Source organism: Brassica napus, chromosome C3, assembly GCF_020379485.1.
Source record: "Brassica napus cultivar Da-Ae chromosome C3, Da-Ae, whole genome shotgun sequence".
Lineage (NCBI taxonomy): Eukaryota > Viridiplantae > Streptophyta > Magnoliopsida > Brassicales > Brassicaceae > Brassica > Brassica napus.
In genome coordinates, this window is record NC_063446.1 from 22,931,415 (window position 1) to 22,958,025 (window position 26,611).

The 26,611-nt window shown below is 35.2% G+C and overlaps 4 protein-coding genes and 1 non-coding gene across 8 annotated transcripts; 4 read left to right on the top strand and 1 right to left on the bottom strand.

Annotated features, from left to right (window-relative positions):
- The first annotated feature begins 4,758 nt into the window (after positions 1-4,758).
- Positions 4,759-6,286, top strand: LOC106388665 (uncharacterized protein Mb2253c). The gene is made up of 6 exons (XM_013828788.3): positions 4,759-4,889; positions 5,069-5,215; positions 5,310-5,546; positions 5,636-5,743; positions 5,866-5,917; positions 6,033-6,286. The coding sequence occupies exons 2-6, from the start codon at positions 5,081-5,083 to the stop codon at positions 6,080-6,082; spliced, it is 582 nt and encodes a 193-aa protein (XP_013684242.1). The 5' UTR covers positions 4,759-4,889; positions 5,069-5,080; the 3' UTR covers positions 6,083-6,286.
- Positions 6,287-6,424: 138 nt separating this feature from the next.
- On the bottom strand, positions 6,425-7,847 carry LOC106384133 (U-box domain-containing protein 4-like). Its single transcript, XM_022699385.2, has one exon. The coding sequence runs from the start codon at positions 7,677-7,679 to the stop codon at positions 6,618-6,620; it is 1,062 nt and encodes a 353-aa protein (XP_022555106.2). The 5' UTR covers positions 7,680-7,847; the 3' UTR covers positions 6,425-6,617.
- A 123-nt stretch (positions 7,848-7,970) lies between these two features.
- LOC106388664 (V-type proton ATPase subunit G1) lies at positions 7,971-9,316 on the top strand. 2 transcript variants are annotated; one of them, XM_013828787.3, is made up of 4 exons: positions 7,971-8,064; positions 8,475-8,597; positions 8,823-8,923; positions 9,010-9,316. In XM_013828787.3, the coding sequence occupies exons 2-4, from the start codon at positions 8,504-8,506 to the stop codon at positions 9,151-9,153; spliced, it is 339 nt and encodes a 112-aa protein (XP_013684241.1). In that variant the 5' UTR covers positions 7,971-8,064; positions 8,475-8,503; the 3' UTR covers positions 9,154-9,316. The 2 variants fall into 2 exon arrangements, with proteins under 2 accessions (XP_013684241.1, XP_013684239.1); XM_013828785.2 differs by having other exon boundaries at positions 7,979-8,064; positions 8,492-8,597.
- Positions 9,317-9,713: 397 nt separating this feature from the next.
- LOC125584888 lies at positions 9,714-9,795 on the top strand. The gene has a single exon (XR_007321795.1). It is a non-coding gene; the product is annotated as a small nucleolar RNA Z199 (small nucleolar RNA).
- Positions 9,796-18,565: 8,770 nt separating this feature from the next.
- LOC106388663 (inositol hexakisphosphate and diphosphoinositol-pentakisphosphate kinase VIP1-like) lies at positions 18,566-25,854 on the top strand. Of its 3 annotated transcripts, none has more exons than XM_013828784.3 (30): positions 18,566-18,845; positions 19,023-19,082; positions 19,352-19,398; positions 19,565-19,648; positions 19,754-19,817; positions 19,966-20,119; positions 20,410-20,480; positions 20,618-20,722; positions 20,981-21,073; positions 21,252-21,326; positions 21,423-21,508; positions 21,601-21,789; positions 21,868-21,967; positions 22,051-22,121; positions 22,239-22,320; positions 22,484-22,624; positions 22,735-22,777; positions 22,849-22,931; positions 23,024-23,086; positions 23,180-23,254; positions 23,341-23,469; positions 23,638-23,864; positions 23,954-23,998; positions 24,077-24,143; positions 24,300-24,371; positions 24,471-24,700; positions 24,785-24,842; positions 24,938-25,105; positions 25,179-25,256; positions 25,350-25,854. In XM_013828784.3, exons 1-30 carry the CDS (start codon positions 18,768-18,770, stop codon positions 25,611-25,613), a joined length of 3,102 nt encoding a protein of 1,033 aa, XP_013684238.2. In that variant the 5' UTR covers positions 18,566-18,767; the 3' UTR covers positions 25,614-25,854. The 3 variants fall into 3 exon arrangements, with proteins under 3 accessions (XP_013684238.2, XP_048605988.1, XP_013684236.2); XM_013828782.3 differs by having other exon boundaries at positions 18,568-18,845; positions 25,347-25,854; XM_048750031.1 differs by having other exon boundaries at positions 23,024-23,254; positions 25,347-25,854.
- The last annotated feature ends 757 nt before the right edge of the window (positions 25,855-26,611 follow it).

The following is a 26,611-nucleotide window of genomic DNA, read 5'->3' on the forward strand; positions in this document are numbered from 1 at the left end:
AGGATGTGCTTGATTAAGCTCCCATAAGATGGATTAAGCGTGAGCAGTAGTCCAAACACTCTGTCCTCTTCACGCCTGGTTAAGAGAGTGGCGGGGTCGGTAGTATGTGGTCTGAGTAGTTCCATCTCTGCCCAAAGAGACCGGAACTTGCCAAAGTGAGGCTGGAACTCCATATCTCCTTGGTTGAGGGTATTGATAGCTCTTTTTACTTCAAAGACCCTTGTAAGGTTGGAGGTATTTCCATACACTTTGTAGAGTGTATCCCACAGCTGCTTGGTAGTTTCACAGTAGGAGTAAGACTCCATGATGGCGGGTTCTAGGGAGCTAAGGAGCACTGTGAGAACCATGAGATCTTCCTGAGCCCATTTGTCTTCATCAGTAGCTACCACAATCTCCTGTCCATCTTCTCCTTGGGTGGTTTGTTTTGGAGCTGCTTCTGCTGAGACATGACTCCACAAACCCTTTCCTCCAAGGGCAATCTTCACCATCCTGGCCCACAAGAGGTAGTTAATCCCCTTCAGGGTCACAGGTATGCTGATGCGGTTGTTGTTATTGTTGTTGTTCTCCATCTTGAGGATTTACTTGGTCAGAGGTAAAGTTTAAGAACTAGAAACAGAGTTTTGATTTTGCGGAATTTAGAAAGGTTTCAAGATTGTTGCTGCTCTGATACCATGATAATTTGTGGGATTATGAGAGCTTCTAAGTGTTTTAACCGTGATGAAGCACACGAACAAAGTAAAAAAGGAGTGAAGTAACCGTAAGTATTTGAGAGAGAAGAGAAATTTGCGAATTTAAGAGAATGAGAGGATTTGTGAGATTGAGAGAATGAAAGAAATGTTTGTATTGAATTGTGTGTTTAATTGTGTAACATACATGGTGTATTTAAAGGAAACAAAAGCAATAAGCACTCAATGGTAGAAGAATAAATAACTAGTAGTGGACTAGCCACTCTTCCCCATTTGGTAAGTGATATGGCCATTACTCCCACTTCCTCCACTAACTAGTAGTGGACTAGCCACTCCTCCCCATTTGGTAAGTGATATGACCACTTCTCCTGCTTCCTCCACTACTTCCCTTTGTTTAATTCTTCATGTCAACATAAAACATGTCTATGTCGTCTACTGCTACTTTATTCTATCCGATAAGTTTTCCATATAATACTGTTTTCTTAATCTTCTTTAAAATATTAATCTTTCCTTATAGATAGACTGCACATGTATGGGTTACTTAGTCATATTATAATCGATATATTATTACCAATAGATATAGATTGCAGTGGGAAGTAGAAACTGTTAAAACCAAACTGAGATTTATCAACTGGAAAAATAAAAGCCAAACGCAAGGAATATAGATTACAGAGGCAAAGCAAAGCTAACTTTCTACATTTAGTGCACAAACTATTTACACCTTCTCTGATTGTTTGTAATCTGTGTATCTTTAGCATTAACAAGTGTAAAAAACACAAAAGGAAAGAAAGAAGGTTCAGTCATCTCACACGCTTTTATTATTTGTTGGTGCAATTCTTGCAAGAACCTCTTGATCTGTAAGGTTGACAACAACTCGACTGGGCTCTATGTTTTATGTTGCACCCTGGTTTGCTCTGTGACAGGGGGAGGATGGAGAGCTGGTACTGGACCAAGCCTATCGAAACATTTTTCTTGATCCTCCAAAAATTTTCTATGTATATAGATCTCCAAATTTGTAAAAAAAAATATATTAAGCTTCCAAATTATTGAAATCTTTATTAAATCGTCTAAGGTACTCTAAATTTCAGGGCCATCCCTGGATGGATGTATTGTTGGTTGGCGATTTTACTGGAAACTGGAAAGAACCGATAAAGGCAACGCACAAGGGTGGTCGACGTTTTGAAACAGAAGTTAGGCTTTCACTGGAAAAGTAAAGTCTTAGGGCACGTTCAACGGTGTCTCTTAGAGTCTCTTAGATAAATTTTATTAATAAAATAATTATATAATTAAAATTTATTTCAATAAAATAAAATAAATCATTCACAAAAAGACACATGGAGAAAAAATAAGAAACTAAGCTTTTTTTTTTATCAACATAAGAAACTAAGCTAAGAGACATATCTTATTTATTTCTCATACTTTTAATTACTTTTTTATATTTTAATAGTTAGAGACCTAGCTAAGAAACTTGCATTAAACATGCTCTAAGACCATCATTAACCCAGTCTCTTAATTGGGGTTCTTAACCTCGGCTAAGAAACGGTTCTTAGCTTTTCTTAGATTTTAACTAAGAAAAGTTAAGAACTGTCTCTTAAATAAGAGATATAAGAGCATGATTATTGGAGGGTTCTTAAGGTGGGGTTCTTAGCGGAATATAAGAACCCGCCTCTTAACTTTTAACTAAAAAAACTAAGAACCGGCTCTTAAAACTCTTATTTAAGAAACGGTTCTTAGCTTTTTTTGTTAAAAGTTAAGAGACGGGTTCTTATATTCCGCTAAGAACACCACCTTAAGAACTCCGCGATAATCATGCTCTAAAAGCATGTTTAATGGGAATTGTTAAAGTGGGGTTCTTAGCGGAATATAAGAACTTCTCTCTTAACTTTTTACTAAAAAACCTAAGAACCGGTTCTTAAATATCTTATTTAAGAACCGGTTCTTAAATATCTTATTTAAGAACCGGTTCTTAAGTTTTTTAATTAAAAGTTAAGAGACAGGTTTTTATATTCCGTTAAAAACTCCACTTTAAGAACCCCCATTAAACATGCTCTAAGAGCCGTCTCTTAGCCGAAAAATGTAAAAAAACAAAAAAAGTGTCAAATCATAAGTTAAGAACCTCGGCTAAGAGACCGAAGTTAATCATGCCCTAAGCTTCTTTGATTTTATTCCATTTGTGATTATTCTCGAGAAACGTTCCATAATCTTCATGCATGTTGGTTGAATTCTGGTTTGGAGGGATCACGAAGGCGTTCTAGTTTTATAACATTGGTGATCATTGACAATGTGGCAGATACTACTACAAGTCAACGGTGATTGGAGGCATTCAACAACTTCACCAACGGAGAGGGATGGTCGAGGAAATACTAACAATATAATAGTGGTTGGAGATGTTGCTAACGTCATGCCTACTATTCAACAGGCAAAAAAGGTTAGTATTTAGTTACACTATGAAATAGTCGTGTTCTTGATACAAAGAAGAAAAACTTGGATAGATAGTAAATAATTGGTATTTTAAGTCATTTATGTGAAGAAAGCTCTTCAACGATGTTTTTTTTTTGTTGTTGCAGGATGCAAATATCATAAAAGTGATAGAGAGAGTGATGACAGAGAGCGAAAGGCTCAGGTTGGCAAAAGCAGCTCGGTGTATTGCATTCTCAGTCTGTCTGTCCAATTAGACTCTGCCCAAAATAGTTTTCTTTTTTAATAAAAAAAATCTGTTTATTTATGGGCATAAACCAAATATTACTTCAATAATGAAGGAAAAATACATAGTAAATAAACACATTGTAAAATGAGTTATGTGATTATTCTTATACAGAGAATAATTAATTAACAAGAATTAGAAATTTATTCTTCAATTGTAATCATACTGCGTGTGTTATTGACTGAAACAAAATAAATATAAACTAGATTCTGAGGGTATATTTTTTGTTCTCTTAATTTTTTTTAGAAATTCTATTTTTATATTTGTGTTTTTTCTTTGTAATCATATTTATGTTTTTCTTTGTAATCATATTTGTATATAAATCTTAATCAAAATCTATTTATCAATTTTATAAAATAATAGCAATTTAAAAGTTGATCCGGCATACACCCGTTTCTTTGTAATCATATGTCCATATGCCTGTTTCCTTATAATCATACTCCCTCCGTTTCAATTTAAATGTCGTTCTGGAAGAAAATTTTCGTTTCAAAATAAGTGTCGTTTTATGATTTCAATGCAACATTTATTAATAAGATTCTTCTGTTTATTTTTTCATTGGTTGAAATATGGTTAGGTGTATGGGTAATGATGTTTTTATTTTGAAAATGTACAAAATTAAACGTTTTTTTAATCCGTGTGCATAAGTCTAAAACGACAAATAAAATAAAATGGAGGGAGTATTTGTCTATTCTAGATCTTGACCCGCACCTACTTCAAACGCAGGTATAGTGTTGTTTGTAATTTTTTATTTATTTTTTCCATGTAAATATGTTTGAATTTGATTACTATTCTGTTATTAACTTTCTAATCATAAATTTATGAATACAAAAATTGAAGCTTTATTTTGAAATATAAAATATACTGAATTTTTTAGTTTGTCAAAAATATATTGCAACACAAACTATAAATAATATACATATATATTTACAATTATGCTAAATTATATAACAGGTACCATAAAAACCATTATTTTCTATAACTTACTTTATAGAAAATGAATGGTTTTGTAATTTACATTTTGGCTAAATAGGTCGTGCGGATCCCATAATGAAGGGAGGAGGAGAAGTTACAATACATATAGTTTATTTTTTAATTATTGAAAAAATAATTAATTGGACTAAATTTCTATAACTGGTCATGTTCCTAATTTATTAAAACAGATAGGTGCACAAATGATATGCAAACAGTTAATATTCGAGGAAGCAATAAACTATGTTAGATAAATAAGAAGGATCAAACCTGTCTGATCAAATTGCTAAATTATATGAGTCAAACCGGTGTGATTGAATTGTATATTACTTAATAACGATACATATACATATCGTTGTAGGCTGAGTTCGTAATAAATCGTGAGTGGATGATCATGTAATCGTAATTGGTTAAGTGGTACCTCATTGTTATATTATATGTTGGGATAAAAAAAATTTCCTAGAAAATAAAAGATTGGTCCATCTTCCCAGCCGTCGTGAATCCTGATTTGAATCGCCTCATTGCTCTTTGTGGGTTTTATTCTATCGAAAACTAAGATCGAATCCCGTAGGATTTTAGATAGTTACCATGCATTAGTAGAACATGATGATGTTAGACCACCACTTGTTTGTTGTATTGCTTCCACGATGATTGTTAGCATCTGTTGGTTGGTTCATCTTATTCAATTACCATATCCTTTTATTTGCAGGAAGCCCTTGCTATGGATCATTCTCTTCCCAAGCCTTGGAAATGCCTTGTCGATGATCGAACTGGCAACTTATACTTTTGGAATCCTGAGACCAATGTTGCTCAATATGAGCGACCTATTTGCCCTCCACCTCGCAACGTTGCTCAAGTATCTCTAAGCTCCTCATATGCTTGTTTTGTTTCTTTTTTTTTGTGCATATTTTTTTTAGTAATAATAATATTCTGAAATGTAATCCACTCAGGGCTCATGTACCATCGAGTTTGACGGTGCTTCAAGAGGAAACCCAGGAAGAGCAGGTGCAGGAGCCGTTCTCCGTGCTTCAGACAATACTGTGCTCTTCTATCTTCGCGAGGGTTTAGGCTTTGCTACAAACAACGTTGCTGAGTATCGAGCTCTCATTCTTGGCCTCGAGTGTGCTCTTAGCAAAGGCTTTAGAAATGTGCGCGTCCAGGGTGATTCAATGCTTGTCTGTATGCAGGTCCAGTTAGTTTGACTCTTTTCTTATTTGTCTACGTTCAAGCAGTCGTCTGTGTTGTGTTGTTAGTATCTGACTAATTGGCAAAGCAGGTTCAAGGTGCATGGAGAGTCCAAGACCCGAAAATGGCTCAGCTTTGTGGACAAGCAAAGGAGCTTATGAGGCAGTTTAGCTCATTCCACATTCAACACGTTGGCAGGGTAAAGCCACTCAACCCCCTTTTCTTTAGCCTGCTGATTCTGATTTTGATGCACTCTGTAGTTAACTTCGTTGTTAATTAATACATTCGAAGTGAAGATGGCAATTATTTAATTGTTTGTAGGAACTCAATTCCGAGGCTGATGCTCAAGCTAACCATGCGATCAATCTGGCAGGTGAGTTATTTAATTTGTGAGGATATATGGATTCCAGTTTCTTTTTCTTATTATAATAAATGAATCTTAACGAGGTTTTGTGTTTTCTTTTCTTGTGAACTCGATGCGTATCTAGAGAATGAAACGGAAGAGATTGCAGGCGGCTTTAGAAGAAGGATATACTAATATCCAAGTGGAGTAATATGCATCTTCCTGTTTTCTTGTTTTTGGGATCATGTCTTTTAGCATGTTATGTGTTAACATAAACATGAAGACGATGATGAACATGCTCTTCTCTCTCTTTTGCTTTGTCCCACGGCAATTTGACTTCCCAAGAACATGTCTATGTCGTCTACCACTTCTTATTCTATTCAATAGTTTTCCATATAATACTAGTGTTTTCTTCATCGTTCTTTAAAATATTCATTATAGTCAGTCAATAGACTGCACATGTAAGGGTTATTTAGTTATATTAGTATTGATATATTACTTACCAAGATGATAATAGATTTCAGTGGGAAGTGAAACTGTTAAAACCAAACTGAGATTTATCAACTTGAAAAATAAAAGCCAAACGCAAGAAGATAGTTTATAAGGGCAAAGCAAAGCTAACTTTCTACAATTTAGTGCACAAACTATTTACACCCTTGTCTGATTGTTTGTCATCTGTGTATCTTTAAGCATTAACAAGTGTAAAATAACAAAAGGGTTGAATCATCTCTCACAGTTGGGACGATCTTCCACCGTTACTAGTTACCCCAGATCTTGGCTGCCTTAAAAACTCAATCAAAGCCTCAGCCTTTTGCTTCGCTCGACTAGTCCCCGCCTGAGTAAGCGCCACAAGCGGAGGAATCGCTCCTTCCCTAGCCACCATGGTTCGATACACCACACTCTCCTCACAGAGCTGAAGCAGTATCGACGCAGCTACCTCCTTCTGTCTCTGCGTTCCCGCCTCCAGGATCTCCACCAGCACCGGAACCCCTCCTTCCTCCACGAGCGCGGGCTTAGACTCCGGCACCGACATCAGCAGGCTCATCACGAAGGCCGATTTGTCCACCATGTTGGATCCGAAGTCAGCCATCAATTCCACCAGCGGCTTCATGATTCCGGCCTGGACGGCTCTGAGTTTGTTCTCCTTAGCAGAGCAGAGCGAGTAGAGAGCCGTCGACGCGTCCTTCTTGGCCCTGAATCCTCCGGTTTCCAGAAGGCTCACGAGGAGAGGAATCGCTCCGGATCTCCCGATCGCGACCTTGTTGTCCTCCACCTGCGATAGCCGGAGCAAAGCGCAGGCGGCGTTCTCCTTGGCAGTCGGAGTTCCCATCTTCAACGCTCTGACGAGCGGCTTGATGGCGCCGGAGGAAGCGATGAGGTCTTTGTTCTCGTCGCAGAGGGAGAGATTCAGGATCGCGGTGACTCCGTACTCCTGGAGCTGAGGATCGGAAGACGAGATCAGGGAGATGAGCGGCTTGACGGCTCCGGCCTTGGCGATTTTGATGCGATTCTCGGGCTTGTGCTTGGACAGGAGCCTGATCTCCATGGCGGCTTGCTTCTGCTCGTCCACGGAGCAGGAGGAGTCGAGATGAGCGACCAGGTGACGGATGAGGTCGTCGGAATTATCGGAGGCGCAGGAGAGGAGGAGGCGGCGGCTCTCGGAGGAGGCGGAGGGGAACTCGCCGGATCTGTCGCTGTTGCAGTCGCTGAAAGCGGAGGAGTGGTCGTTGACACTCAAATTGCTGAAATTGCGACCCAAGTAGGTGAAACCGGCGCTGTTATCCGACTCCATGGATGCAGAGAGAGAGAGAGAGAGAGTGAGAGAGAGAATCTGTGATTCGTTTTGAAAGCAACAAAAACGTGGATGGTTACTTTACTTTTAGGGCTAGAGAGAGAGAGAGAGAGAGAGAGAGTGTTTGTCAGGAATATTTGTTTTTGGATGAATGAGGGAGAGACAGAAAGCGCAACAACAATAATACATTTTTTTAATTAAAATTAATAAATGTTTGGGCCTTTTCTCTTATATGAAAGATGGCCCATTATAAGTGGGCTATCATTTGAATAAAAAACGTGGGCCACACTACTCATGTTAGTAGTCAAAGACAGTTAAATTGGATCAGATCCCCTCTCCGATTCATTGATTCTCTCTCCTCCTCCTCGAAACAAGCCAAGCCAAGGTATGCCTTCTCTCTGCAATGAGATCGGTTTTTCAGCCTGAAGTAAAAACTTATCGTCGTATTGTTGACTACTTCTTAGATCTATTTTGCTTTTTTTCTTTTCACGCTTGTTGTCCGAGTTATGGATTGGTTCTAGATGGATTTAACACATGATCTGCTTTGATTTAACGGATCAATCATGGTTCTCCGACCAAATCTCAAAACCAACACTTTGATACAGGAGTCTTCCTTTTGTTAGTTACTTGCTGTAGTATTTCTCGTTAAGATCTCCCGCCAAATAGTGATCAGTTAGTTGGATCACCTATCTATTAATTAGCTTGTGTCAAATAAAAAAAAGGTTCAGAAGTTCTATTTTTGTGTTGATCCAAAAACTTCATTTAATTGACTGACCTTTTACCCTACATTACAAGACTTTTTTTTTGTGTAGGATAAAAGAGAGATGGAATCGAGCAGAGGAGGAGGTCAAGGAGGGATCCAGCAGTTGCTTGCTGCTGAACAGGAAGCTCAACACATTGTCAATGCTGCCAGGACCGGTAATTTCTCTTATTTTACTACTTTCTTAGTTCCCCCCCCCCCCCAGATGCTTGCAATCTGAATATAAACATAAATACAGATGATCTTGTGGCCGAAAATTATCCAAACTTGTATATTTATAAATGATAAACACTTGTTGAGGATAATGCATATTGTCCAATTTGCCTTGCTGTGGAGCTTTGATTATATATGTTTGGAGTTTGATTTGTGATCTTGTGTTGCAGCAAAGATGGCAAGGCTGAAGCAAGCCAAAGAAGAGGCTGAGAAGGAGATTGCCGAATACAAGGCTAAAACTGAGCAAGACTTCCAGAGGAAACTTGAGGAGGTAACATAAGTTGTCCTCAGAGACAATCTAGTGTCCTTTTCTTCTTCTTCTTCTTTCTAATAACCCTATATATTTTCTCCTCATAGACAAGTGGAGACTCGGGTGCGAATGTGAAGAGGCTGGAGCAAGAGACTGATGCCAAAATCGAACAGCTCAAGAACGAAGCTTCCAGGATTTCCAATGATGTTGTGGAGATGCTCCTCAAACACGTCACCACTGTCAAGAACTGAGTCTCACACTCTTGTTTATTTCTCTGCTTTTTGTAATTTCTCTCTCACTACTACTCTCTTGTTGTTGTATTCATATCTTGTTTGTTGTTGTTGGATGCGAGGCTTGAGACGTTATGTAACCAAATACACGAAACAATAAATGCTTTGAGTCTGTTGCAAGAAATCTTTCTTTATGAATAAATCTCTTTTGAGAAAACATGTCTTTCTCCTAACGGTTTGCTACTTTAGTTTAGTAAAGTTAGATCAATCGTGAAATCTTTTGGCAAACAGTTAGTTTAAGTCTGTCTGTGTCAAAGTCATGGGCTTGGTTGTCCAGCCTAAAAGCCATAGTTAATGAGCCATGGAGGTGTTATATATCGGGCGTTATGGAAAAGCCCATATTCCACCACTATTTGCTAGGGTTTCTCCTCGTCACCGCCGGTGACACCTACTTTAAATATGAATCATCTCTCTCCTCCAATTTAGACTTCTCTCTATCTCTCTTCAGTTTTTTTGGTCCATCTTCATTATTTTTCCTATCTAGAGGTTTGATTTCTGTGTGAGAAAGTACAATGAGAATAGATCAGATGATGAGATAATAACTGCAACAATATGATCTTCATGCGTCTTGGTATTAAAGTCTCTAATAAGTCTCTGATGTTCAGTATTGGTTTTATATAACATTTCTTTAAGTCTAGTTAAACCTGCTTTTAGACACTTGCATATTACAAATCTAAAAGTGTATAAGTATAACTAATTAGGACATCTCTAATGGTACACAAAAATTCGCTCTATATTTCACTCTAAAACAGTGTAACTCTATTAGACTATACACAATAAGGTTGTTGAAACATGTATTCAACTGTTAATATGGTGCAGTGGGTTTGTTGAATTTTGAGAGAAACCAACGTGGTCCACAGTTGAATTTTTTTTTCTAGTGGGTCTGCTTTGACACGTGGCGTATTCTAAATGGTGGAAATGTTAGACGCTTGCTGAGACACACATACAAATATTTGTATTTAATAAAAAACAAATAATAATTCTAGATAATATGCAAGTGTCGGACTTTTAGTGGCGTTTTCTGATTTTTTTATATCCACCCAATAATTAGAACTTATTTATTTTATAATAAAACATTTTCTAAAAAATAAAATTAAATAATTTTTTTTTTATTTTTTATAATCTATAAATAGAGACTAATTTCGTTTCATTTGGATAAAGAAAAAAAGTCATTTTTCATCAATAATCATTTATTTTGGTGTTTTAAACTTTTTTTGTTAAATAGATGATAATAATAATGTTTTTTAACACTTAGAATTTTTCTAATTTTTCTTTTAGTTTCCCAAATCCCAAAAATTATCGATTACAATCAAAATATATTAATAATTAGTTATTATATTGTAAAAGATAAAAAAATATGAATTGAAAATGGTGGGATAGAGTGTTGAATTTTATTAAACAAAACTATTGTAGAAGATAAAAAAAAAGTAGATGTTGAATAATTAGGTGGAAGAAAGAGAAGATGATGTGGAGTGTTATTAGGGTGTTGAATGTAGTAAACCATTGTATATAGTCTTATAAAGTTGAATTTGCTTCAATGATTCACTCTATAATAGAGTTACTATATAATATAGTGAAATATAGAGTAATGTTGCTTTTTCATTCTATATTATAGAGTAACTCTATTATAGAGTGAACCATTGGAGCAAATTCAACTCTATAATAGAGTTACTTTATTTTAGAGTGAAATATATAGTAAATTTTGTGTACTATTGGAGATGGTTTTAAAGACCAAAACAAAATCAAACTTTAGTAAATTTTCTGTAAAACTTCAGACTGAATATATCAGATTAGATCATACCTAACAAATCAGTTCTTAGCAGAATTTTATAATAAACAAATGTAGTATGAAAGCCTGATATGTCAGCTACTGTGTTTTGATTATAACCTTTTTAACTCTTTGCACAAATGGTTTAGAATAAGAAAAAGCTCGAAAGCAACCAAAAAGCTAAATTACATTTTTCTCTTCTGCATATTCTGGAATCCTTGGATTTTATTCTTTCACAGTTTTTATTTTTTATTTTCTTTTCTTGACCAAAAATCACACCAGAACCCTAATAATGACAGATAGATTTTTATGTAAACATTGATAAGTGACACAGTGGACCATGTGATACGTTAGTTTGTTAGTAATCACATTTAATAAAAAGTTTTCCCATCACTATCAGCTCACGGACGATATTAGTATAACGTCAACTCGTGTCTCCATTTTGACTAGAAATTAAAAAAAGTAAAGCATATTTGTTATAAAAATAATAGAAAAATCTATCTTTATTCATAACAAAGAAGTTCCTTATATATGAGATTACACCATGATAGATAAATAAAAAGATTATAAATCATAATCTCTTGGTTATGAGCCATCCACAATCTGGTTCATAACACTCCTCCTTGGATGTCATAACCATTTAGAACTTGTAATGTGCTTTAATGTTATCTCATTAAAACCTTACCTGGAAAACCTAATTGAGACAAAACCATGGTGAAGGAAAAAGAGTACAACACACATTACTTTCCCTGATTTGGACATTACTGAAGGTCCCTTGGACCTCTCCAATTTTTTGCAATCCGTAGGTGATGAAGATCTTGGGCAGAATATGGTTCGTCCTCGAACATGATAGTTGGTTCTTCTTGACCATCGGCCATGCCACAATCTGATCGAACATATTGAGTCATCGACCTCAAATACACACACACGGAATTTTGGATGATGTTGCTGTGATATGTGTGTACCACCTTGTGTAAAACATAATATGTCTGAAAACAAATCAACAAAACCAAATAATCCCTCCTTGGGCTGGTTAGTGTAAAGTAAATCAAAATCGAAGGTTTCTTCATCGTCCTTCTTATGGACCAATCAGATCAGTGTCTAAAACAAGACTTCTGCATCGTCCATCTCATGACTAAATGGACTTCTTTATCGTCCACCTTTGGACTGAATGGATCAGTGTCCAAAACAAGTGATCTCACGCCCATGTACTAGATAATGGGTGAGACTGATTCATATTAAATCTCTTGAGTACCCTTTTCTGTATATACTATTTGATGCACAAGGATTTCATTGTTAATGTACTCAAGCTGTAATCCCAAACAAAACTTTGTTTTTTTTTTAAAGATCTTTCATCTCAAACTCTTTCTTGAGATATTCAACTGTTTGGGAAATTGTATCCAGAGGTTCCTAGGATATTCAGATTATATACTTTGATGATTATCAATATTGTTCTCGAGAACTTGCTGTACTTTCAGCTCAATACCCTCTAGTACTTTCATTATCCAGTGGACCATATAAATATGCAGTCACTACATCAACTTGCTGCAAGTCTAATTTTCTCTCTTATATAGCCAGACTTATGAGAAATCTAAAGGTAGTTGCATCCACCACATAGGAGTATGTCTCCACATAATCTATTACTGGTCTTTGTGAGAATCCTTGTACAACATCAGCTTTATATCTCACGATTTCTATTCCTCACAAGACCCATTTATATCCACTGGTTTTAACATCATATGGCATCTTAATCATATGGCCAAATCCGCCTTTCTTCTTTAAACTATTTAACCCCATGTTTCCATTCAATCCAATCTGTTCTACGAGTGCGCACTCTTATATTGACGTGGGTTCATGATCCTCGCTTATATTCATAAATTCAAGTGCTACCTTGTATGCAAATAAATCATCTTATGTCGACATTCCTTATTGGTTCCATTATGTTCCAGACATGATATAATCGATTGAGATTCATTATTATCAGGACCTTTAATACTTTGCAGCTTGGCGTCCCAAGCTACATTGTTTGGTACCTGTACCTTAGAGCCGACCGGCCTTATCTCCATGTCTGGGATGGTTTCCTTAGTAACTTCGGATTTGGATTTTGATTATCATTCTCTGCACCTTTCTTTTGTTTCCGAGGATTCTTATCTTTTGGAACCTATTGGTCTACCACGTTTCATACGTTGTCTAGACTCTGTAGCAACTTGACTGTGTCTCTTCTTGGACATCAAATTCGTTGGTGCTTTACAAGCTGGTTTATATATGACTTAGTCATTCTTTTTCGGGTCAGCAAATGTGTCTGGCATTTGATTAGCTAGCTTTGTAAATGTATAATCTTTGGACGTCTATTTCACATTCTTTAGTCCGAGGATCTTGCCAAGACATTGATGGTTGATTCCATTCTATTTCTTTTACCATTCTTTTACCAGCTTTATTATTTTTCTCCTCCTGGTCTTAAAATAATCCGTGTACCTGGCCTCAAATATAATCACCTATAGTTGGCTCAAGGTACTTTATTATTGTGGGAGAATCATATCCAACATATATCTCTATCCTCCTTTTGAGGTCCCATCTTAGTTCTCTGTGGTGGAGCAATTAGTACATAGACAGCACATCCAAATGTCTTATGATGGGGTATGTCTGGCTCTTGACTTGTTAATAATTGTGATAGGGGATATCTATGCTCACTAAATGACCTGATGTATTAACTTAGGTACATGTAAATTTCGTGTGGCCCAAGCTGTGAATGAGAGTTTTGATCTCATAAGTTATGGTCTATCAATCAGCTATTTGCGTTTTAAAAGATTTCGGCCAAGCCTTTCTTGGTATGGACATGTATCACAGAATTATCCACACTTACCCCCATAGACATACCATAATCATTTAAACGCTTGGGACATGTATTCACCAGTATTATCTAGACATATAGTCTTTATTATGAAAAAGTGGCTCGTAGCCATTTTAGTGGTGATGGTCTAATGAGTTTCCCTTGTGTACATGCTACACACGTGATATTCTTTGGGATAACTCTTCTTATCTTTTAATGTGTGCTTTTGAATATCAATTTTTGCATCATGTTTGGACCAGAATGGTCAATCCGGTCGTGCCATAAAGTGTATATTTTCACAGGCTTTTAGCCTCTATCATACTGATCTATGCATAGTCTAAGTCAGTAGAGAATGCATGTATAGTCTTTAGGACTTATTATGGCCTTGGGCGATTTTATACATATATCTGAAGGAACTCTTTGTTTCTTTCGCCTATTGTTTCAATATGGAAACCATTCATTCTTATATCTTTAAAACTCAATAGGCTGCTCTTGCTCTTAGAGCTGGGTGAATATAAGGCATCGCTGATTTCTAGATGCATACCCTTAGGCAATAATATATTAGCGTAGCCATAGTCTTCTTTCAGACTGGCGATACCTGTTTTAGTACTTATATTGGCGTTTTTCAATGTACTCATAAAGAAAAATCATTCATTCATTTAATCTAAGCATACAATGTAATAGAAATAAATTCAAGGAGATAAAAATCAGAGAAAGCATACAAAAAAAGCAATCACACAAGTTTGATGTCGAAATCAGATTATCAACTTGATTTTTTTAGGCAATCATAAGTCTCATATTCCATAAGATCATCTTGATCATGTTCGAAATTATTTTCACCATCTTTATAGACCAAGTGGGTTTCAGGATTCTTCCCTTTCAGACTCTCTTTGATAGATGTCACAAAAATGTTTGGGAGTCCTTCATATCTTAGCCCAATGGTTCCCCATTCCACATCTATGGCACACTGATTTGGTCGAGCTTTGTGGTTTAAAGGATATATCACGGCCACTGCCTTGATCATGGCTCAAATTGGGTTGATACCCACGGCCTCTACCATAGTGATTCCCACGGCCAAATGTGTTTTAGTGGCCATGGCCACGTCTTTTCCACTCTCCATGGCCATGACCGTGTGGTCTATCATTATGGACGTGGTTACCTTTTTTTTTTCTTCTGCGGCCTTATTGGTATCATGTAATTGGGTTAATCTAGGAGGTCTCAATTCACTGTTTCTCATCAGTAATCCATTATTTTGCCCAGCTAGCAATACACTCATCCACGGACTTATAGTCCTGAATTCTGGGATTCCTCCAATCAAATAGGGCCTTTGGTAATAACACCGTTCTTTGGTGATCATATCTCGATTTTTAATTTTGTCCAAAGGTCTAGAGGATTCTCTATAGTCAGATACTAATCTTTGAGACTCTTAATAAGATGATAGCTAATAATTAATATTGTCATGTATCAATCTTTCTCATTGACATTATTGCCTTCTATGATACATTCAAAATACATTCACCAAGTCTTTTTGAATTTAGGATAATCTTTGTATCCAATGCCCACCGTAAATAATTATCTCCAGAGAGATTTAGGGCACCAAAATCCAGGTTGATTTTCAACATCTCAAATCATATATCACTCAATATTTAGGTATAATTTTCATGCGGCCTTACTCTTAAAAACAATCAATTCGGACTTCAATCTTGTGAGGACAATGAGACTATCAATCTTAAATGCATTTAATCAATCAGTCAATTTCTAGCAAGTCTCAGCAATGCTATTTCTATGTGCTCATAATATTATGGTTTATCAATACTAGCAAAAACAGATTCAATTAATCATGCAATTAGGGTTTAACAATCAATGAATTTTAGCAAGACTAGTAAAAAGATTTATTAATTACTCAATCAGTTTCAAGGCTGATTTTAGCAATACTAGAATATAGATTTCAAGCATGAATTTCAATGAATCAGTTTCAAGGCTGATTTTAGCAATACTAGAATATAGATTTCAAGCATGAATTTCAATGAATCAGTTTCAATGCTGATTGGTATTTCAATGAATCAGTTTCAATAATTTATCTAGTATCCGAATTTATCAAACCTCAAAAACATATAATCAGATCAAACAATTTAATCGAACTTAGCATACAATCTTAAACCTCAAGACATTAGATTTTATCATGAATCTATCAACCTAGCATACAAATTTTCAATTCTCAAAGACATCCAAATCAGATCAATATAATCTATCATACAGATTATTTAGGGTTTCTATTTAAAACAGATCAGATTACAAAACTATCAATCCTAGCAGATGATATTAAACCTCAAGAATCATGCAATTAGATCATTCGGATTTTAAACAAGTAAACCTCAATCAATCTATCAACCTATCGGATTATATAAGCAAAGCAAGCTAGCAACTTATCGGATTCAATCAATGTTTTAACAGGCTGGTCGGTTTAAACAATTTTAAATCAGATGAACAATTAACCAAGCAGGAAGAGAAAATAAATCTATCAATTTAACGGTCAAACAATTCTAGCAACATAGCATCAGATTCAATCAGATTTAAAACCTCAATGATCAAAACCGAAAACAGTTTTGATTTCAAAATATTCGATTAGGGTTTTAATATGTGATTTGATAATTATAGTATAATTAATTCTGATACTTATATTATTTAGGGTTTATAGATATAGAGTTATTTTTATCGGATTTTAACTTGTAAAAAAACGATTTGGGGTTTTAATCATGTAGGAACATGATTTAGGGTTTGGGTTATCGAACTTTTAGAGCTTCTATTTACTCAATTAGGATTTTTGATCTATTACCCTATGGTTTTGATTCATAAAGATTAGGGTTTTAGGGTTTCATTCTTTATCAATCAATCCATGTTCGATTATGGGTTCTTAGGTTTTGAATTACCTTTTAACCTTAGATGATTGTTGAATCGGACCACCAAAGGAGTTGAGCCGCGAGCTGGACACGAACGGGACGCGAGCTGGAATGGATCGAGTCGCTTCTATCGGGTTGCGGACGTCCTTTGTTGCTTGATCGAGAACGCCTTGATCGTCGGACGCGAGCTGTCTGATGCTGTCGCGAACGAGGAAGAGGTCGCGTGCTGGAGCTGCTCTCGGGTCGCGAACGTCTGAGCTAGGATCAGGAACGCCTTGGGCTAAAGCTGATCGGGGACGCGAGCTGGAACATATGCGGGAACAAGAGACGCGATCAGGGTTTAGAGTTCGTCGGATCGCCGGCTAGGGTTAGGGTTTTTCGATTTAGGTATTAGCTTAGGGATTTAGAGTTTCGTGCTGATAATGTGTTATAAAAGTAATGGAAAAGTCTATCTTTATTCGTAACATAGATGTTCCTTATATAGGAGATTACACCGTCATAGATAAATGGAAAGATTACAAATCATAATCTCTTGGTTATGAGCCATTCACAATCTAGTTCATAACAATATCTATATTATTAAAAGAGAAGTACCAATTTGAAAATGTTCTTACATCATTAATTAAACTCCCTATTTTTTTGCTTGTCTTTTTCAGTTTCATTTATGAAATATCTTAAAACGAATAAAACTACATAATTTATTACTTATCTTTTCAGTTAAATTAATGAAATATGCTTAAATGAATTTAAACTTCCTATTTTATTGTTTGTTTTTTTCAGTTACCTTAATGAAATATCCTTAAATAAATTTGGACATAATGTCATTTAATCAACAAAGAAAACTCATGAGTTATCCTTACGTGCATAATTTTAATAATAGAGATTTTAAAAAACGTGCATCATTAAAATGTTACCTAAAACATGCAGCACTAATATATAACATGCATCAATAAAAGTAGAATTTGACTCATACAATTGTACGGATATTATTTTCAGTTGATTAAATTTAAAAACAATTATTTATTCAAAAAATATTTAAGAATGGCTATGCTTTTAAAAATTATATGGTATTATTTGCTCATAACTCATTTGTCATTTGCTAAATTGTTAGAAAGAAAATTTTAGCATAATATAACTCAGTTGTCATTTGCTAAATTTATGGTTTTTATTTATATTTTTTATTAATTAATTATAATATTTTCATTTTATATTTGAAAGATAAATGAATTTTCTTTCAAAAGATATTTTTGTAAATGTATTTTCTTAAAAATAATCAATTTAAATTGTTATTATCATTGAATATAATTATTTTTGACATAATTTTCGTTTTCGTTTACATCAAAACTTATCATATTTTAGGATAATTTTAATTTAAAATGTAATTTTCGTATTTTTCAAACAAATTTTAAAAATATTTTTTTAATATTTTGTTATAATTTTTTAAAAAATATTGAGTTGCATTTCAAATAAAAAGGTAAAGATATTAAAAATATTCTAATTAAAATATGTAAAATTTAATATAGTTTTAAGGAAATGGTCAAAATAAAAAAAATTACACATATAAAAATCATGATTTTTGTTAACTGGGCGGATTATTATTTATATGATATCGCACACGAAATTTTTTTTATGCTTTTATAATTATCTAATTAACTCTATATACTCATTTTTTTTATATTTTTTATATGATATCACACATTCGTAAGAAAATAGATAGTTTAAGATGCAAAAAAAATATTTACTTAATGAATATAATATGAACGAATATTACAAATACATCATTTAATAAAATAAATAATTAAAAACTGAAAATTCATACCTGCGCGTAGTTTTTATTTATTTTATTAGTCTTAACGCCACGGCCAGTGACGATTGATTGTCCCTTCTATGTCCTCGTGCTTAACCAGCGTTCGTTAGATATTCTTAATATATTTTCTTTCCAAAGTCTATCTATGTTTTGCTTTCTTCACAAGCATTATATATTGTCGTCGCTATTGCTCTGCCTTGTGATCATCATTGTTTTACTGGTAAGTCTCTTTGTCTCCTTCATCTTGTTCTCTGCGAGAGTGGAGTAGATATGGAAGTAGAAGAAGGAGCAAGTGTTGGTGTTGGTGGTGGGAAGATTAAGGTTGGAGTATGCGTCATGGAAAAGAAGGTGAAATGCGGCTCCGATGTTATCTTTCATTTTTTAAAAAAATTTGTTACTGCTCGATGTTTTCTTCTACTGACCAACAGACTCGGATGGTTGGTTTGTAGTTTATTTTGGAGTCCTCTTGTGTTTTACTATGTGTTCTTCTCGATCGCTCAAAGATAGCTCGTTGTGGATTTATAGGTCTCCTCAAGTCCCATGGGTCAAATTTTGGACAGACTGGAGTCGTTTGGTGAATTTGAGGTAACTTTGTACTCACGGGTTTCTTCTTTGTTCCAAGATTTTTATATGCTATAATTTTCTGGTTTGTAGTACTTTATATAGAATTTACTATTTAACCTGGAGAGAGGTTGCTTTTGATTAGATGACTTGTTATTTAGCTTGGAAGATGCTCTTTTTGTGTTCATGTTCCAAGTTGTTGACATTAGTTAGAAAAGTTGTTGACTATTGTCTTTGTATATTCTCTGGTGTATTCTTTTTATTTTTCATGTCATGGACAACTTTATCCGCAGATCTTACATTTTCGGGATAAAGTCATACTTGAAGATCCAATAGAAAGGTATGTTGTACTACAGAGTTTAGTTTTTCCCTTTTCCAGTTATGAATGACGTCCCATTATTAGTGTACTAGGAGAAATAGTAGTTAATATATATATCAAGTACTTTGTCCAAATATATATATATATATCAAGTACAAAAACCTGACATGAGAATTTTCTGTTTCAGCTGGCCCATTTGTGATTGCTTGATTGCTTTCCATTCCTCTGGATATCCTCTTGAAAAGGCTCAGGCTTATGCTGCTTTAAGAAAGTGAGTTTTTTCACCATTTTTATTTCTTGATTTTGGCTCCCATGTAAAGCTTTCTCATGACTCCCGCTTCTGAGGTTGACAACTTTTCAAACTTGTCTTGTTCAGGCCATTTTTAGTGAATGAACTAGATCCACAGTATCTTCTTCATGATCGCCGCAAGGTGTACGAGGTATTGCATATTAGGCTGCAATAAAGTTGGTTCTGTGCACGTTTGATAATTCTTCAAACTTTTCAGTGCTAATGAGACAAAGAAGAGCTACTACATATATTTTATTTTTCCTTGGTACTAACAAATAGCTTTTGTGTGCATTTTTCAGCATCTTGAGATGTATGGAATCCCAGTTCCTAGGTATGCTTGTGTCAACAGAAAGGTACCAAATGAAGACCTAGATTATTTTGTCGAGGAAGAAGATTTTGTTGAGGTTAATGGTGAACGCTTCTGGAAGCCATTTGTGGAAAAGCCTGTCAATGGTGATCTTCTCTTTTTGTCTGTTGTTCTCTCTTTTTCATGCCAGCTTATTATCTATTTATCCATAAGTCTAAAGTAGAAACATAACCATAGGAGTGTGTTTTCTATTTTCCTCTGATATTTCGTAACCAATTTCACTTGAATCTGTTATCTCATATGAGTCAAATATTGAGTTACAATGAATATAAACAGATGTGATTTTTCAAGGCTATATTCTCATCTAATGTTCTTAGTTGTTATCTTCTGATTTATAATTATCTTCTAACAGTTAACATTCTTTGTGCGTTTGTAGGAGATGACCATAGTATCATGATATACTACCCTAGCTCTGCAGGTGGAGGCATGAAAGAATTGTTCCGCAAGGTATCTCTCCAGAAGAAGTTGGCTGCTGTGGATTCAATTGTGGATATTCTAATATATTTTTCATAATAATTAGTGTCATATTCCTCTGGGACTCGTTTTCAGCTAATGTATGTCGTTTGTCTCCATTTAACTTTAAGATTGGGAACCGATCAAGTGAGTTTCATCCAGACGTCAGAAGAGTAAGGAGAGAGGGTTCCTTTATATATGAAGAGTTTATGTCCACCGGAGGAACTGATGTCAAGGTATGTGATTATTTTCCTTCTGCATGTTTCTCTATTAGCTCATTTTTCATCTTTTAGACCACATTATTCTTTCTGAGAATATCGTACTATTCTTGGTGTCAAGTGTCCTACATTAATAAGGTTATCATGTTAATCGCCTATATGTTTATATGACTTAGCTCCTATTTGCTGGTTGTTTTTGTCTGGTGAACATTTTTTCGTGAAGTTTTGGTTTTCACGAGCTTTGTACTGACAATCTGGATGATGGCTTAAATACAGGTATACACAGTGGGTCCTGAATACGCACATGCTGAAGCAAGAAAGTCGCCTGTTGTTGATGGTGTTGTTATGAGGAATACTGATGGCAAGGAAGTACGTCGTCTACCGATCATTTACTTTAAATAGAATGAAACTTGACACTATCTCATTTTCTTATGGAGAGAGGGCTATATTGTGAATAGAGTATCAAAGTCTATTGATTATGATGAAAGTAAAATTTGGTAAATGTTTCATGATGGTGTAGCACGTTTATGTTTTTTTTATTGAACAGGTGAGATATCCAGTGTTGCTTACACCTGCAGAAAAGCAAATGGCTAGACAACTTTGCATTGCATTTAGGCAAACTGTATGTTGTGAATCCAATCCCTCTGGCTCTTGCAGAGTTTTATTTTCTTTATAATGGTACTACAATTTTTTTAGTTTTTTTTACAAATTTCATCAGGTGTGTGGGTTTGATCTTCTACGATCTGAGGGATGTTCATATGTTTGTGATGTAAATGGATGGAGTTTTGTCAAGAACTCTTACAAGTAAGCTAATAGCATTCTTCACTTTATTTTAACTCTCTAAAATGTGCAACGTTAAAGTATTATTCACAAACCTCTCATACTATACTATTAAGGTATTACGACGATGCTGCTTGTGTGCTAAGAAAAATGTGTTTGGACGCAAAGGCTCCTCATCTGTCATCGACTCTCCCTCCCACTTTGCCTTGGAAGTTCAATAAACCTATACAGTCTAATAAAGGACTAACCCGCCAAGGCAATGGACAGTCAGAAGAGCTACGTTGTGTCATTGCTGTTATTCGACAGTATGTTTTTTTTAGCATATAAATCACCTTTATCTCCTCTATACTTTTCTCTGTTAAAATTTTGTTATTACATGACAGTGGCGATCGAACTCCAAAACAGAAGGTGAAACTAAATGTTACAGAGGAGAAACTGTTAAACCTGATGTTGAAGTACAATGGTGGAAAGCCAAGAGCTGAGGTGAGAGAGGCTCCAGCTTTTCTGTCGTCCATCTTATATCAGAGCCTTGATTCATTTTATATATTTTTTCTTCTTTTTTGCAGACAAAACTAAAAAGTGCAGTCCAGTTGCAAGACCTATTAGATGCAACAAGAATGTTAGTTCCCCGTACAAGGTAGAACCCTGAACTCAACTCTATGTGTCTTGTCTCCAAAAAGCATGTCTGGTCTAGCTTTTCCATGTGTTGAATACTGGTAACGACAATATGGTCTTCCTTTTTTATTATATGTAGACCAGGTCGTGAGAGTGATAGTGATCCAGAAGACCTTGAACATGCTGAGAAGCTTCGCCAAGTTAAAGCAGTTCTTGAAGAGGTTCTTTAGTACTTTCTCTTTTTTGTTGAATATAGTCCGTGGAAAGTATTACATAGTGTCATTTTGGGAGTTAAAACTCTTATAAGTAAGCTAGCATTATGCATTTTTTATTTAATTCATGAGGTCATTTTCTGATAGCAGAGAACCTTTTGGTATGGGGCAGGGAGGAAATTTCTCGGGGATATACAGGAAGGTTCAACTGAAGCCGATGAAGTGGGATGGTGAAGGCGAAAAAGAAAGACCTGTAGAGGCCCTTATGATACTTAAATACGGCGGTGTTCTAACTCACGCTGGTAGAAAGCAGGTTTTTACATACTCTACCATTTAATTTGTCTTTGTTATATATATATATATATGTTTTCCAAATATGGAAAAATTGTTTAACTTATTGATGTTTGCTTCATCTGCATGCAGGCAGAAGAGCTTGGTAGATTCTTTCGATACAATATGTATCCAGGTAAGGCCTGTTACTCTCTCTTTTTTTGGAGTATTTGACGATGAAATGACCTTACTTATATGCTTTTTCAGGTGAAGGGACTGGTTTGCTTCGTCTCCATAGTACATACCGTCATGACCTTAAGATTTACAGCTCTGACGAGGGACGTGTTCAGGTACGTACACCTTTTACATTGACCACTACTGAAGATAATTAAGCTTGTGTTGGAAAAAATAATTATTAAACTGGTTTGCATATGTTGACCAGATGTCTGCAGCTGCTTTTGCTAAAGGCCTGCTTGACCTAGAAGGACAGCTGACGCCAATCCTGGTTTACCCTTCTTTTTTATTATATTGCTGGTGCTTAATTTGCAATGTCATCAGGTGTTTACTAATAATGTCTTTATCTTTCTTGCTTCTCAAGGTTTCTTTGGTTAGCAAGGACTCTTCCATGTTAGATGGTCTTGATACTGCCAGCACTGAAATGGAAGCTGCCAAGGTTTGTTCCATGATGAGTCATTTTTTGAATAGTCCACCTTAAATATGTTAACAGTTTTGATTTCACTACTTGGACTATAAATGCAGGCTAGATTGAATGAGATTGTAACGTGTGGCAAAAAAATGATCAATGAGCATGGCTCCTCTGAAGAATTCCCTTGGATGACTGATGGAGCTGGAGTTCCTCCCAATGCTAATGAACTCCTCCGTGAATTGGTACTCACACTTTTACATCTAGTCTTTAGTTTACTACTGGTGTGAAGTACATCACCAACCATTTTTTTAGAGTTTTGTTTGCACAACAACGTACTATTGCATAGGCGCTGATGAGCACATTGGTAACCTCTGTGGGTATTGCTCTCATTTTTGTGGCTCCCTCATTAGGTGACATTGACCAAGAATGTGACTGAACAAGTAAGAATACTTGCAATGGATGAGAAGGAGAACCTCACTGAGCAATATGATATGTATGATCAAGCAAAGGCTCTTGGAAAGACAAACATTGACAGTGATAGGATTGCTTCTGGATTACCATGCGGTAGTGAAGGGTTTCTTCTCATGTTTGCTCGGTGGATAAAGCTCGCAAGGGATCTCTACAATGAAAGAAAAGAGTAAGTTTCTTATCAAACTTTTTTAAAACATTATTTAGAGGCTTGTGAGTGAGTGAGAGTAGCACTAATAGTTGAGTTTTAACTTGCAGCCGATTTGACATCACGCAGATTCCGGATATTTATGATTCATGCAAGTAAGTTATATATGTTATGGTGGTTTTTGGTGTATCTCGTTTATGAATTTACTTTAATATGTCTGTTAACGTCACCAGGTACGACCTGTTGCATAATTCCCATCTAGGTCTACAAGGATTAGATGAACTCTTCAAAGTTGCACAGGTACAAACTGTATTTTCTCTTTTCCAGTTTTCACTTACAATAATAATTTGTTATCTTCCAAGGCAGGTTACTAATGAACATGACCTTTCTTGGTAGATCTTTGTATTGCGTTGACTGTGTTGGCTTATGACTAAATAATGTGTTTTGTGGTTGCAGTTGCTTGCAGATGGTGTGATCCCAAACGAGTATGGAATCAATCCACAACAGAAGCTTAAAATCGGTTCAAAGGTTGACATTTTTTCTAGGCTAGCTACGAGAGTAGTTTATATTATCTCCAGCGGAGCTCTCATATCTTATCAAAATCTATTTTTCCGTGTAACAAAAAAGGTTGCTAGGCGCTTAATGGGGAAGATCTTGATAGACTTGAGGAATACTCGAGAAGAAGCAATGAGTGTTGCTGAACTGAAAGAACAACATGTCTCATTGTCATTATCTTCCTCGAAAAAACATCAAGACAAAAATATTTCACCAAAGAGAGATGATTTGAGAAGACCTGGCACTGGTGATAAGGATGAAGATGATGACGATAAAGAAACCAAATACCGATTAGATCCTAAGTAATAGCTTAGTCTCTGTTTTTTTTGGTTTATGCATACTGTTTAAGTGTTGTATACTAATTGCTTTTCATTTTCCTAATTTAGGTATGCAAATGTCAAGACACCTGAACGTCATGTGAGGACTAGACTCTACTTCACATCTGTGAGTTTCCTTCTTCTTTCTCCATTATATTCTTGTATATATATGGTCTTCAAGTGTGTGTGAGTGAGAGTGAAACTGCTTTGATATCGGAACAGGAATCGCATATTCATTCGCTGATGAACGTACTTAGATACTGTAACCTCGACGAATCACTTCAAGGAGAAGAAAGTCTCATCTCCCAAAACGCATTGGAACGTCTTTTCAAAACAAAAGAACTTGATTACATGAGCTACATTGTCCTAAGGCTCTTTGAAAACACCGAGGTCTAACCCTTCCTCTCTTACATCATACATAGGCTTTAACATATATCTAATAAATATAATTGTCTGGTTGCAGGTATCACTCGAAGACCCCAAGAGATTCCGCATTGAACTTACATTCAGCCGTGGAGCTGATTTGTCCCCCTTAGAGGAGGTAAAGAAGAAGAAGAGGCACTATTGTTTTTTTTGTTATTAACGTTCCAAAAATATACTAATTTTATTGGTGTGGAAAAAAAATAAACAGAAGAATGACGACGAGGCAGAGTCATTGATGAGGGAACACACGCTTCCGATAATGGGACCAGAGAGGCTGCAAGAGGTTGGTTCTTGTTTAACACTGGAGACTATGGAGAAAATGGTTCATCCTTTTGCTATGCCACCTGAAGATTTCCCTCCTGCTTCGGCTCCGGTTGGTTTCTCCGGTTACTTCTCCAAAAGCGCTGCAGTGCTCGAGCGTCTGGTTAAACTCTTCCACAGCTACAAAAACTCTTCTTCTGATGGAAAAAGCTGAAAGGGGAGCATGCATACATACCAACTTTTTTGTTTACTTATTTTCTTCTGAAAACTGCTCATGATTCTGTCTCAGTGCAGTTCAAATCAATGTTCCTTTTTTTTTTAATCATGTTTCAGTTAGCACTTAGCATGATTGAAAAATGTATTATCTCTGTTTTTTGTATATTTAATAAATAGTATAGATTACAATCATAAATCTCCATTCAAGTTATTAAGGAAATATAAATTAATTATGGCTACATATTAGTTTAGTAAGTTTTATCGATATATGATTATGTGGATGCTATGATATTAAGTTTTCTGATTTCTTTTTGTTATTAAATTAAAATTTCAAAATGTTACACTACTTTTGATTTTTTACAAAACAATTTTTTTGTGTTGCATTTCAAAAAACTTATTTTAACATCAAGGTTTTCATATTTTGTAAAATTTGGAATATTATCATTTTTGCATTTGAAATACTAGTTTTCAAAATTATATATTGGATTAAGAGAAATTAGAAAAATTACACAACTATTTTGCGTTTGAGAGATTTTGGAACGGGGTATAGAATATATTGGATTATATGACGACTTTTAAATTTTGTTTGTTAATAAATTAATATATTATTTTATAAAAATATATGAAAATTTTGGGACGGGGTATAGAATATCAACAATGTATGGTATTGGGTATTGCTAAATGTGGAAGAACTTGTGCTTTTAAATCTTTGGGAAAACCGTTTTGTTAGAGTAAAAAAATGATAACTATGTCCTTTTAGACTAATATCTATTTTGTGTCATTTTTGCTTATAATACCCTTTAATATTTTTATAAACAAAAAAAAATTGGAAAATAGTAACTATTGATAAAATACCTATATGAACCTTTTTTTTTTGGAACACCACTTAGTTTCATTCATTCAACCTTGTTCTGATACAATACAAGAGGGAATATTACATCCTCCTTGCAAGAAAGCATAAAGTACAGAGATAGATAAAACTAAATCAGATAAATC

Coding starts and splice junctions, on each gene's coding strand:
- LOC106388665 (XM_013828788.3), top strand. CDS start 5,081: ATGGATCATTCTCTTCCCAAGCCTTGGAAATGCCTTGTCGATGATCGA. Junction 5,744..5,865: donor ACATTCAACACGTTGGCAGG/GTAAAGCCACTC, acceptor AATTGTTTGTAG/GAACTCAATTCCGAGGCTGA. Junction 5,918..6,032: donor CCATGCGATCAATCTGGCAG/GTGAGTTATTTA, acceptor ATGCGTATCTAG/AGAATGAAACGGAAGAGATT.
- LOC106388663 (XM_048750031.1), top strand. CDS start 18,768: ATGGAAGTAGAAGAAGGAGCAAGTGTTGGTGTTGGTGGTGGGAAGATT. Junction 20,120..20,409: donor TGTGGAAAAGCCTGTCAATG/GTGATCTTCTCT, acceptor GTGCGTTTGTAG/GAGATGACCATAGTATCATG. Junction 21,074..21,251: donor GGAATACTGATGGCAAGGAA/GTACGTCGTCTA, acceptor TTTATTGAACAG/GTGAGATATCCAGTGTTGCT.
- LOC106388664 (XM_013828787.3), top strand. CDS start 8,504: ATGGAATCGAGCAGAGGAGGAGGTCAAGGAGGGATCCAGCAGTTGCTT. Junction 8,598..8,822: donor TGTCAATGCTGCCAGGACCG/GTAATTTCTCTT, acceptor CTTGTGTTGCAG/CAAAGATGGCAAGGCTGAAG. Junction 8,924..9,009: donor TCCAGAGGAAACTTGAGGAG/GTAACATAAGTT, acceptor TTCTCCTCATAG/ACAAGTGGAGACTCGGGTGC.
- LOC106384133 (XM_022699385.2), bottom strand. CDS start 7,679: ATGGAGTCGGATAACAGCGCCGGTTTCACCTACTTGGGTCGCAATTTC.